The 10,988-nt window shown below is 51.0% G+C and overlaps 4 protein-coding genes across 4 annotated transcripts; 2 read left to right on the top strand and 2 right to left on the bottom strand.

The window, feature by feature from the left end:
* Nucleotides 1-397: 397 nt before the first annotated feature.
* DACRYDRAFT_20242 (eukaryotic translation initiation factor 2A) lies at nucleotides 398-3,046 on the top strand. Its single transcript, XM_040771857.1, has 11 exons — nucleotides 398-416; nucleotides 470-559; nucleotides 607-676; nucleotides 724-795; nucleotides 846-1,061; nucleotides 1,113-1,296; nucleotides 1,344-1,575; nucleotides 1,632-1,700; nucleotides 1,758-2,098; nucleotides 2,146-2,730; nucleotides 2,783-3,046. Exons 2-11 carry the CDS (start codon nucleotides 529-531, stop codon nucleotides 2,909-2,911), a joined length of 1,929 nt encoding a protein of 642 aa, XP_040632815.1. The 5' UTR covers nucleotides 398-416; nucleotides 470-528; the 3' UTR covers nucleotides 2,912-3,046.
* A 47-nt stretch (nucleotides 3,047-3,093) lies between these two features.
* Nucleotides 3,094-4,477, bottom strand: DACRYDRAFT_46205 (kinase-like protein; the record flags this gene model as incomplete). The annotated part of the gene is made up of 6 exons (XM_040774687.1): nucleotides 3,094-3,315; nucleotides 3,363-3,601; nucleotides 3,656-3,770; nucleotides 3,820-3,973; nucleotides 4,021-4,158; nucleotides 4,209-4,477. The coding sequence occupies 6 exons, from the start codon at nucleotides 4,475-4,477 to the stop codon at nucleotides 3,094-3,096; spliced, it is 1,137 nt and encodes a 378-aa protein (XP_040632814.1).
* Nucleotides 4,478-5,848: 1,371 nt separating this feature from the next.
* On the top strand, nucleotides 5,849-6,779 carry DACRYDRAFT_113928 (uncharacterized protein; the record flags this gene model as incomplete). Its single annotated transcript, XM_040769726.1, has 1 exon — nucleotides 5,849-6,779. The coding sequence occupies exon 1, from the start codon at nucleotides 5,883-5,885 to the stop codon at nucleotides 6,777-6,779; it is 897 nt and encodes a 298-aa protein (XP_040632813.1). The 5' UTR covers nucleotides 5,849-5,882.
* A 2,073-nt stretch (nucleotides 6,780-8,852) lies between these two features.
* On the bottom strand, nucleotides 8,853-10,112 carry DACRYDRAFT_20240 (uncharacterized protein). Its single transcript, XM_040771856.1, has 5 exons — nucleotides 9,936-10,112; nucleotides 9,652-9,883; nucleotides 9,541-9,600; nucleotides 9,439-9,489; nucleotides 8,853-9,386 (listed from the first exon to the last, which is right to left on the bottom strand). Exons 1-5 carry the CDS (start codon nucleotides 10,090-10,092, stop codon nucleotides 9,005-9,007), a joined length of 882 nt encoding a protein of 293 aa, XP_040632812.1. The 5' UTR covers nucleotides 10,093-10,112; the 3' UTR covers nucleotides 8,853-9,004.
* Nucleotides 10,113-10,988: the final 876 nt, after the last annotated feature.

The following is a 10,988-nucleotide window of genomic DNA, read 5'->3' as shown; positions in this document are numbered from 1 at the left end:
AACCCTAACCCTAACCCTAACCCTAACCCTAACCCTAACCCTAACCCTAACCCTAACCCTAACCCTAACCCTAACCCTAACCCTAACCCTAACCCTAACCCTAACCCTAACCCTAACCCTAACCCTAGTCTTCAGTAAGCCCTGATGTCCAGCTCAGAGAAAGAATAGTGCCATATATTTGTTTATTTACAGCAGGGTTGATAAAGACACAAGAACGGGTGGAATGGGTTTATCAAGACTTATGTATGCTTTGTCTGCCACATAGTTAATCCGGCCAGCAATGGCGGGTGAACGTGATTGTGATGGCGGGATCAGAACACATTTTGGCATTTTGGCGCTGGTCGGCCGCCACTAAGAAAATTCACACTTTGCAGTTCTCTCCTCTCCTCCAGCTCCTGCTCACCGCCCTCTCAAAGGTTTGTCGTATCTCATTGGCAAACTATGGGACGTTATTTCTAATGCACAACAGAAGCATTAACTTGCTTCACTTCCTTTCGCGCCCGCTCAATTGAAATTCCATCAGTCATCATGGCCGCACCGTTTGTCAACCAGATTGCGTGTCAGTACCTCGCCTCTTATGCCTTATCACCCCTGACGTAGCATTAGTCCGTGCTCAGAAGACAATGGGCATGCTGGGTGGATCTCCGACTTATAATGAATTGGAGAATTTTCCCAAGTGTGTCTTTTTTTTCAGTTGAGAACTTGTTGCCTACACGTCGTTAGGCCGGAGGGAACATCTCGCATGTTTCAGTATACTCAGGACGGTCGATTCTTCGCGCATGCGCTTCCCAAGTGGTAAGGATTTTCTCATTGACAGCACAAATGTTAGTCTGAATCCATTGTAGCGTCCGCATCCTTCATGCTGAAACGCTCTTGCCTTTGCGCGAGCTGCCCATTGAAAATGTCATCGAGCTCAACCTTTCCCCTCTGGGCAACTACCTTTCCACTTGGGAACGCCCTTTGACCTTTGAGGATGGAAGGCAGCACAAGAACTTGCGCGTGTGGAATGTGACCACCGGCGAAGAAGCTATCGCTCTGACGCAAAAGACCCTGGAAGGATGGTGCGCTGAGCTTGCAGCGTTGGAGGACAATATATGCTTAACTTGATGCAGGGATCTTCAGTATACCTCTGCCGAAACACATGCGGTGCGCCAGGTCGGACAGGAGGTTCAGGTTTTCAGTCCTAGCGACTGGGGTCGGGGTGTTGTCGACAAGCTGCGGATCGAAGGCATGAAGACCGTGACACTCAGCCCGGGCCCCAATCCATCGATAGCTGTCTTCATCGGAGAGAAGAAGGTGAGAATCATTTATTTTCCCGTTATGAATGCTTCTAATTTAAGCAGGGTGCACCTGCTTCAGTTCGCATTTATTCGCTTCTGACGCTCGCCTCTCCGCCAAGCTCTCAGAAGACGTTTTACAAGGCTGACCGCATCGTTGTGAAGTGGAACAAATTGGGCACCCATGTTCTGTTCCAGACTCAGACGGAGGTGGATCAGACCAACAAGAGTTACTATGGCGAGAGCAACCTATACATGTTGGCAGCGGCGGGCACATTTGACTGTCGCGTCACCTTGGGTAAGACATTTCTGCTTGACGTCTATTTGTGTAGGCTTTCTCATCCACTATAACAGATAAAGAAGGGCCAATTCATGACTTCACTTGGAGTCCGAACTCAAAGGAGTTCCTCGTAATCTATGGCTGTGAGTCATCTTGCAACGGTCCCGCGTGGTATCTGATCAGTTCTCCCTTTCCGACAGACATGCCGGCGAAGGCCACCCTTTTTGATCAGCGTGTGAATCCCATTCATAACTTTCCCACGGGACCTCGCAACTTTGTGGCCTTTAATCCTCAAGGTCGGTTGATTGCTGTGGCTGGTTTTGGTAACCTTTCTGGATCCATCGATATCTACGACCGCCGCACGCTCAACAAAGTTTGCCTCATTGAAGCCCCAAATACAAGCTGGTGCGAGTGGAGCCCAGATGGTCTCTTCCTTTTGACCGCAGTACTGAGTCCTCGCCTCCGGGTGGACAATGGCATCAAGATTTGGCACTGTACCGGCACTATGCTGCATGTATTCAATCAGGACGAGCTGTATCAAGTAAGTAATATACGCTTCCTCGCATTTCAATCTCACAGATATGATAGACAACTTGGAAACCTGCTCTGATAACTGATGTGCCGGAAATCAGTCAATCTCTCCCCACCTGCCCTATCCCGTCAGCCTCTGTCATCCAGACCACCGCCGCGTCCCCACCTCCCAAGGCCGTAGGTGCATATCGTCCCCCGGGCGCTCGTGGAACTGCAACGCCGGATGTTTACAAACGGGAGGATGAGGGCGGGGCGGTTTACATCTCGGGGAGTGGCACCACCACACCCACCAAGCAAGGTTATCCCGCAAATGGACATACTGGGACGAATGGTTATACCAATCGCGGACGTGGGTATCGTTATGTTCCCGGTGCTCCTGCACAACCCGTTGAGGAAAAGGAGAAGCCAACCCGTCGCAGAAAGGCAAATAAGAAGAAGGATACCAACGGCACCGAGCTACCAGTATCCGTTGATGGTCAGGTCAATGGGAATACTACTCGGCCTCCCGCCGAAATTCTATCCAAACTGAGCATTGATCCCAACCCTTCTACTGCTGAAGGAAACTCGCCGATGGAACCTTTTACTCCAGGTGGAGAGGGTTTAGATCCTGTAGCGAAGAAGATTCGCAGCCTGAACAAAAAGGTACGGGCTTTGCGTCACTTCTTATTGCCTGCCGATAATGACGATTGTACAGCTGAAAGCGATCGAGGAGCTGAAGGAGAAGGCGAAGCGTGGGGAGAAGATGGAGATTACGCAGCTCAGGAAATTGGAGGGCGAGGCAGATGTGCGAAAGGAACTCAATGCACTGACAGCGAATGCATAGAGTTAATCGTGCTTCTCTATTTCTCCTTTATATCGTTTATATACGCGCACCGCTGCTCTATTTGTATCCGGTGCCTCATTAATAAAAGGCCGGAGAACCACATTCCTTTGTCAGACAGCGATGGGTTAAGGTACAATGGGTCACTCATGCTGAGTTTAAATGGTCTGACGACTACTCTCTATTTAAGAACGTACAAAGGGATGGAGCAGTGCATCTCGGGGGGTTATACGTCTAGCCGGATCCAGCATGAGGCATTTTTCCAGCAGGTCGATGAAAGCAGTTATTGTCTTAATCTCTTCTTCTCTAGCAGCGGGCGTCTTGTTCGCGAGGGTAGCAGCGTTGGGCATGAGTCGTACGCGAAGATCTCTTGCCGGGTTCGATATATTTACTTTTCTTATCGTATCCTGTGGTTATGTCAATAAAAATTCACCAAGAGGGTTTGAGCACGCACGCCACCAGTCACCTTATCCTTCTCAACGCTAAGAAACAAGCCTTGTTCGTCGAAATGGCTATCGGCAAAATGCGCTCGCTTCAGCAATTTGTTGTTGAATCGCCCCTTCAGCTCCATCATGAGCAGTAGCATGTGGTTATTTGTCCGACCTGGGAATAAGATTTTGCCCGTGTACAGTTCATACAGTGTACAACCAATGGACCACATGTCAATAGCAGTGTCGTATGGAATACCCATGACTGGAGAATAGCAGGATCAGACATGCCACTTAAAATGTGAGGTCCCTGACTCACTAATTTCGGGTGCACGATAGAAGCGGGATACAAGGTATGGAGTAATTTCGTTGTCCGATGTGTCGCTTGCTGAACCGAGGTCGCAGATTTTCAGAACAGTTTTGTTTTCATTCACCTACATTAGACGGTTGAGAAGTGCCTTTAAGAAGTGAATGTGCACATACCAGTATGTTATCTGGCTTGATATCTGCATGCATGATAGAGCATTTCTTTAGTAGGCCCAAGGCCAGAAACATCTGCTGGGCATAGGCACGAACGGCCTTGATATTTAGACCAACATCCTTCCCAAACCGTTTTACAACATCGCGCAGATTCATGCTGTCCAGAGTCAACACGAGTCATAGTCTCACAGGAAGCCACATTACCTGAGAGACTCAAAAACTAAGCACAGATGGCCCCTGTGTTCGAATGTGGCCTCGAGACGAACGACGTGCTTTTTGTCATCCGGATCGGCTTGCATCAATTTATTGAGAATTTGAGCTTCCTTCAGTCCGGCTTTATACCTAGGACAAGGTCAATCAACAGCGGAGAATAGAGCCAAAACTGAACACACATGGTTTCCTGAGCACGAATAATCTTGATGGCGACCTCCCGGCTCTGACTCCTGCCTTCTAAAACTCGAGCGCGCACCACACCTGAAAACATGCCCTTGCCTAAAGACTCAAAGACCTGGTATTTGCCCCCGTCGAGCAGCTCTCCGAGAGTGACACGATAATATCCCTCTTCATCTGACCCAGAATCGGCAAGGACCTGGAGATTTCCGGGCGCCACAGGGACCGGTACATGAATGATATCAGCCTTGGGTATGGATCTTTTCCCCATGTTGAACATGTCGTCTTCATCGTCGAGAGTATCGGCGAGGGAGACGGGTAGCGGGACGGTAACACGCGCACGGCGGAGTTCGTCTAAGCGACGATCGTCGTCGGGGTTGTAATCTGCAGCAGATACTTGATCACGTTGATTGTCGTCTGCACCACCCACGCCGTTTAGTGTCTCGTTCCCGGGGGCGGCGACCTGATCCTCCTTGGAAAGGTCGAAGACTTAGGGATCAAGTTAGTCATCTAAACACACAATAGATTGTTGCAATACTCACTCTCCCCTTTTCCAGAAGTATCCCCATCGGTTTCGTCGATATTTACACCTGATACATTCTTGATCTGACTCTTATGATCAGCTCCTCTGTGACTTTGTACGAGCGGGCGCAGGGTCGCACCGCTCCCAACAGCTGAACTCTGCTCCTCTTTCGCGCTGACGATATCAGATATGACTTGAGGAAGTGCAACAGACTGCTCTCGAGGCGTAGTTGCAGATGATTGAGGTTGCGACGTATATTTGGCAAGGATAGCTTGGCGTTTCGCGCGACGTTCTGCGAGTAACTTCTCAGGATCCGGGGAGGGAGGTCGAGGTGCTGGATCGTAATCATCGGAAGTTTGCTCATTCGGATTGATTTCCTTCTCCGTCTGGGTGCCTACTTGTGCAAGGGGTACAGGAGCTGAAGACGTGGCTCGTGACGGACTACGTGGCGTGGAGGGTGCCGATATTCTGAGTGCTCTGTCAGAATTGGAAGTAAGATACGGAGTTGTACGCACTCTCCCTCTTCTTTTTCTGAGTCTATCCCCTGTTCAATACGCTTCTCTTCACGGGAACGCTTACGCAAGTCCTGTTGATCGTATCGTTCCGGGTCCTTGTCTCGTCCTCTTCCCCTATGCTTATGCTTATCCCTATCCCTCCTATCCTTGTCCCTTCCTCTATCCCTGTCCCTCTCTCTATCGCGATGCCTATCTTGCCACTCGCTATCTCGTTGAGTACGGTGACCACCAGTGCGATTGCTGCTCGACTGGTGTCTGCGGTCATCCTGATATATGCGCGATTCAGTCCTCTCCCGAGAAGGGCTATCAGAACGCCGACGCTTGTGTTCACGTGTTGGAGAGTAATCCCGTTGCCTTTTCTGAAGCGACGACATTGAGTGCACAACAACCTGTAGGAAAGAGAGAAAAGAGGAGAGGGTGGTGGTGGTAGAGAGGGTTGAGAATACAACAGCGACAAGCTGATTGACTTCTAAACGCGACGCGGAAGCACTTCCGCTCCACCCGGAGTTTCCTTCGGCTCCGCGGTCAACCAACTCACTGTCTGTTCACCCAGTCAACCTTTTTTTTTCTCGCATCTCTTTCAATCTTTCTCTGGGCTGGATTTATTTTCCTTGATTTGGTGTTCATCAATTGTTGCAATGGCTGTCGTATTTTCTGTTCCATACCGGACCATTATACCACCCCTCCAACCGCAACACCCACCAACATCGCCGGACTCGTTTCGTGCAACACCGTCGTCAAGCCCGATCAGAGACGAGCGAGGTCTAGCGTTGCATCTACCATACCTGCTCGCCCCTGTTTCACGGCCAACATCTCCTGCCTCTGAATCCCGAATAGACACCCTCGTATGCCAGATCCGTGACAAAGAGATCCTCGATCTGTATCTGGTCTCCACCAAGCTGCGAGGACCCTTCGGACCAGGCGCTTCAAAGTGGGGCGTCGGAAGTGGGAGACAAGAAACCTATGATGAAGAGGATCTCGTGTTACCAGAGTGCGAAGAACATGCAGCGGAGTTGGAGAGGCAGAAGACGGATCGAAGGATGAACAAGATAACCCCCAACCACTACCCTTCTCCCCTTCCACTACGGTTGACCGATCAAGAACCCGATCTCACATTCTCCTCTCGCTCTACCATCTCACCATTGCTTTCGTTGGGTACACCTAAAGCGACCTCAACCCCCGTAGCTCTCTCCAAGTCGTCGTCATCGCAGTTGTCCGCTACGCAGACAAGGTTGAGCTTTCCTCACTCAAAACCTGCTGCCACACGAACGCAGTCCAAGGACAGTTTGAAGCCATCAACCCCAATCAATATGTCTCCACCAAAGCGTACAATATCTCGGTTCGCTTTCTCAAAACTCGACGCGAAGCATGGTGTCCCTCCTGACCGGGCCCACTCAAGCCAGCCAACGCCATTCAACAGCCAGTTCAATGTTGATCAGGCAGCTCAAGACCTGAGCAACCTGCTAGAGGAGGATGCATTCGAAGTTGAAAGAGGATGTCAACGTGTTGTAGTGGTCTCGTCTGATGAACACTGAAGTTGAGCGGTCTATGTACGGATAGTTAGCGCATTTTCTAGGTTGACATCTCGCATCATGTATGTAGAATGCGGATAGTGATCCGCCACATGTCTGTGACACGGGGCTCGATTAATTAACATTGTACATCCTGCTGACATCCTGTGATGGTGATACATGCTATAAGTGCCCTAAGCAATAAGATGAACTGTTGACCAAAAATGGAGGAAAACTTCAGAGCGCAGTAGAATGCCGCCGAGTCTTAGTTCTCGAGGTGACCATTTCAACTTCTGTGTCTGATGGAAGCATCTGCAGCCCTGTAGGAGCCGTTAGACCTGTACCCTTTGATCGGCCTGAAGAACTGGAAGGTGCTTTGCTGGACGTCCCGCTGAGCGGCAGTATGTCTTCCTTCATGCTGTTGGAAACCCTCGGCTTTAACTTCCCCTCACCATACCCCTCTGGTTTTCGCATCTTGCTGCAGACAACCGTCAAGGCAAGAATCAATCAACGAAGAAACACTCACGTGTTCAGCTTAGGTTCAGCGTAGTTGACACTTTTTCGAGCGCGCCGCTCTCTTAGTCCGTCCGTTGATGCATCGAAGTCTCCCATATCTGATTGGGCGTGCAAAACTCTACTAGCTGGAACAGGGGTATCAGGTGGCTCCACGCCAGCAGGTGGTGGAGTGACCGCCCGTCGCCGCATAGCACGCCTTACGGTGGAAGTGCGATTGGTCTCTGTTGAGATGTGAGAGGACGATCGTTGTCAGTATAAGAGTACGACTGACCTTCTCCTGATTCCTCCTTCAACGCGTCCATGTCATTTTCCTTATTCGCTAACCGTCTTCGTGTCGACCCAGGAAGTGGCATGTAATCGTCAACTTCAGGGGACTTTTGCCGCGAAAGGACGGCCTCTAAGGTTTTCATCTTGCCATGAGTGGATAGTTTAGCGGGTACGGATGGGGGTGTATCCAGCTCAGATTCCACCTCTTCCTCAGAGGGTAGCACGATGGGTTCAGCACTTGTGGGCTGAGACAAGGGTGGCAAAACTGCAGGTAGACTCGAACGCGTGGCTAGCGTGGATCGACGAGAAGTCCGTCTAGAGGTTATGAAGGCCGCAGATCCCGGAGGAGAAGGTGTCCCGTCGTATTCTGGTTTAGGACCACTATACAAGGGTTTAGCCTTCATAGAAAGGAGACGGTTCCGGAACGCACAGGAATGGCAAGTCCTCCACCTCTTGCGACGTCTCTCTAATAAATGAGACATCCGGCTTCTTCGCAAGTATTGTTCGAGTAACCGGTTCTGGTGGACCAACGGCTGGCAGATGAGAAGGCGGTACAATGATTGGGCTAGCCATGTTGGCGAAAGCATCACGGAGCGAGACCATCTGTCGTATAGCGTTTGACGCCTAGAGAGGCATCAACTACAGCTCCCTTTTACACATATGGCAGACACCCACCATACTCTCTGCCTCTGCTATTGTTCGGCGTGTGGACGCCTGCTCCGCCGCCAGCTTTCTGGTTAACTCGATCGTCTTCGCTCTCAATGCAATATTCTCCGAGTTCAGCTGAGTGATCTGTGCATTGAGCTCTTCAACTCTCATATTTAATCCGGCATTGAGTTTGGTGATATGCTTGTTTACGAGGAGATACTTGCGTCGAACTATCGTTAAGTCAGCAGCCATCGCTCATTGGTTGATGTGCAGCTCACAAGCTTCTTGTTCTTGCAGGGCATCGCTGTGTCGTAGCTGGAGATGTATACGTGAGTCTCTTCGCCCCGCGGGTTGCTGAGCCATTGATGATGAAGGTTTGGGAGATGGTGGTGGCAGAGTTGACGAAAAGCTGGGCGGACTGAGGACGTCGGCGACGGCGGGGACGGTGGTGAGGTCGAGACACGCAAAACGGAAGCGTTCGGCGCGTGTTTTTAAGTCACGTGCCTTCGGTGACTTTTTACTATTCTCGAGTTTTTATAGGTGTGTTAAGAACAAAGATGTGGGAAGGAACATTGAATTTACAATATTGCATGCGCTACCGACGAGCGCGGGACAATATAAAATTAGACAGGAGGCCGCAAAACCTCCTCCGGATCCCAAATGGAATTCATACAGGTAACGAATATGAGGAAAAGGGGCGGTGTCGTGCAAAATTGTGCGTATGACACAGTGATTTACGACGTGCCGAGACAAGAAAAGACGGGAAATGGGGGTAGATCGTGAGGCTCGTCGCAGGGATGCTTCCTGGAGCGGTCGTGTCATGCATCGAATCCCGGCAGAAACGTACTGGGTGGGTTCTTTCCTTTGCTCCTTCCCGCCTGCAGTTGGTAGCTTGCGCCTAGTGATGATGTCACTGGGCTCTGTCTTGGGGGATACCCCATGTTGGGTGAGCCACCTCCAGCAGGACCTTGTGTGTGCGCCTGGGACGTCCAGTGTAGATTTGTCATCAGATCGGGTTGTGGCGAGGGCGACACTGCAGGCCCACGTCCATATCGGAAGAGATGCTCCTGCTCAACCTGCTTTCGTCTACGATGTCGCATGTAGAGGAATGCAATAATACTGAGCAACACAACGGTGAGGATGGCGAAGACAATAGTAAGGACAGTGGTCACAGTCGTGGAAGTAGAGGAGGAGGATGCGCTAGGAACGTCATTTAGTAGTGGTTCTAATTGAGTGAATAAGCTCGCCGTACGTTGATAACGAGGAGCCTCCGGTAGATGAAGAGGTAGAAGTGGGAGAAGCACTACCCCATCAGTCAGCAGAGTTCGTTGGATTGGATACTAGGAAATCATACGAGGGGAACCCGCCACTTGGGGTGATCGGTGCGAGAGAAGGTGGTGCAGGGAAGGTGGTGCTGATGGAACATTTAGAAAGCAAGACAATGTGTCTCAGAAATGAGACGCACTTCTCAGGAACCGTCGTGATGATATAATCGAGGTCCATGAAGCTCCCTCCTGAGCCACCAATGTTGATGAGAATGATCTCATTGTAGCTCGCATCCAGCATGGAGGAGAACAGACATTGCTGAAACAAGGGTGTTGACGAATATCCGGAGAATGTTTGGCGAGCTCCGTTCACGGAAACTTCGAAGTTACCGTGGGCTGGACCCATTGAGCCGTAGAGATACACTCCTGAACCTACGGAGGAGTAAGCCCCTGTACAATCTGCTATGAATACGGGGCAGCGCACCTGAGAAGACTATGGTCGCATTTGATCCGATCGTCTGCGTGCCATGATATGTCTCCTGCAAGTAGTACTCCAGATTCGGATCTTGTGGAGATTGCACACCCCAACCATCGGAATAGCTAATGAACGGCGAGGTATCATCAAGAGTGATGTTGACCATTGCCTCGGCACGGGCGAGGAGGGGGGAACGCAGCTCGTCCGAGTCGGAGGTGGAGGCAGCCATTCAGGCGGGGTACCAGGGATATAAGGCGTGGGAGGCGAGCGAGTACGCAAGGTCGTGAAGGAGGTGGGTTGGTAACAAGGGAAAGGGAGTATATCAAAGGACGGTTGGCAGGGAACGTAAGGTGGCTAGAGAGTGAATGGTGTTCGGTCGTGCTATGTGGGGGTGCGGGTTCAAGGTGCACGAGCTTCGTGCAGGTCGTCAAGCAGGTCAACGTCGAACGACCTCGCCAGGAATACCGAGTGACAGAGGATAGAAAGGCAAGGGGCGACAGCGCGAAGGAGAGACGTGCACACAACCGGGGACGGTGCCAGGGTATATGAAACACCCTGCCATTGATGCGTTTTGAGTTACGGGACAGCGCAAGAGGGCTCCATCAGAGGGAAAACTCGTCGAAAAATCAAGGATCATCATCATAGAAGACTGATCCAAGTTCCTTTCTTTTAGACGGTGCCTTCCTGGCTTTCTTCGAATTCATTGAGATGACGAGACAGTTCGAGAATTACAGGAAATGTGGGATGGGCCGTGCCAGGTGCCTCCGCCCAACGTCTGGAATTCGACGGAAACGTCTCTATCGCCGTGTTTCCCGCGTGCTCTTCTCGACAACCACGACCGTTGTTCACCCAGCGTCGCCACCATTATCTCCCCGGCCTCGGCGGAGTCACCATCTGTCCGCGCCACAATTATGCAACGCACTCGCCATTGTTACGTGGTCCGATCCGTTTCCCCTTTCCCGTCGTGGTAAATGTGGAAGACGAATACCCGAGGAAAAGGGCACACATATCAATAGCGTTCGATCACTCGTCCGCACTGCGCACTTTACCCTTACGGAGGAT

Source organism: Dacryopinax primogenitus, assembly GCF_000292625.1.
Source record: "Dacryopinax primogenitus strain DJM-731 SS1 chromosome Unknown DACRYscaffold_2, whole genome shotgun sequence".
NCBI classification, from domain to species: Eukaryota; Fungi; Basidiomycota; class Dacrymycetes; order Dacrymycetales; family Dacrymycetaceae; genus Dacryopinax; species Dacryopinax primogenitus.
Note: the sequence above shows the minus strand (reverse complement) of the source record. Positions and strands in the feature narration are given on the sequence as shown.

What these genes read in the sequence shown, in the direction of transcription:
- DACRYDRAFT_20242 (XM_040771857.1), top strand. Translation starts at nt 529, where the DNA reads ATGGCCGCACCGTTTGTCAACCAGATTGCGT. An exon ending in TCTTCATCGGAGAGAAGAAG is followed by an intron (nt 1,297 to 1,343) that starts GTGAGAATCATT and finishes TAATTTAAGCAG; the next exon opens with GGTGCACCTGCTTCAGTTCG. An exon ending in ATCAGGACGAGCTGTATCAA is followed by an intron (nt 2,099 to 2,145) that starts GTAAGTAATATA and finishes CAGATATGATAG; the next exon opens with ACAACTTGGAAACCTGCTCT.
- DACRYDRAFT_20240 (XM_040771856.1), bottom strand. Translation starts at nt 10,092, where the DNA reads ATGGTCAACATCACTCTTGATGATACCTCGCCGTTCATTAGCTATTCC. An exon ending in TGCGACCATAGTCTTCTCAG is followed by an intron (nt 9,884 to 9,935) that starts GTGCGCTGCCCC and finishes ACTCCTCCGTAG; the next exon opens with GTTCAGGAGTGTATCTCTAC. An exon ending in GGAGGCTCCTCGTTATCAAC is followed by an intron (nt 9,387 to 9,438) that starts GTACGGCGAGCT and finishes TGACGTTCCTAG; the next exon opens with CGCATCCTCCTCCTCTACTT.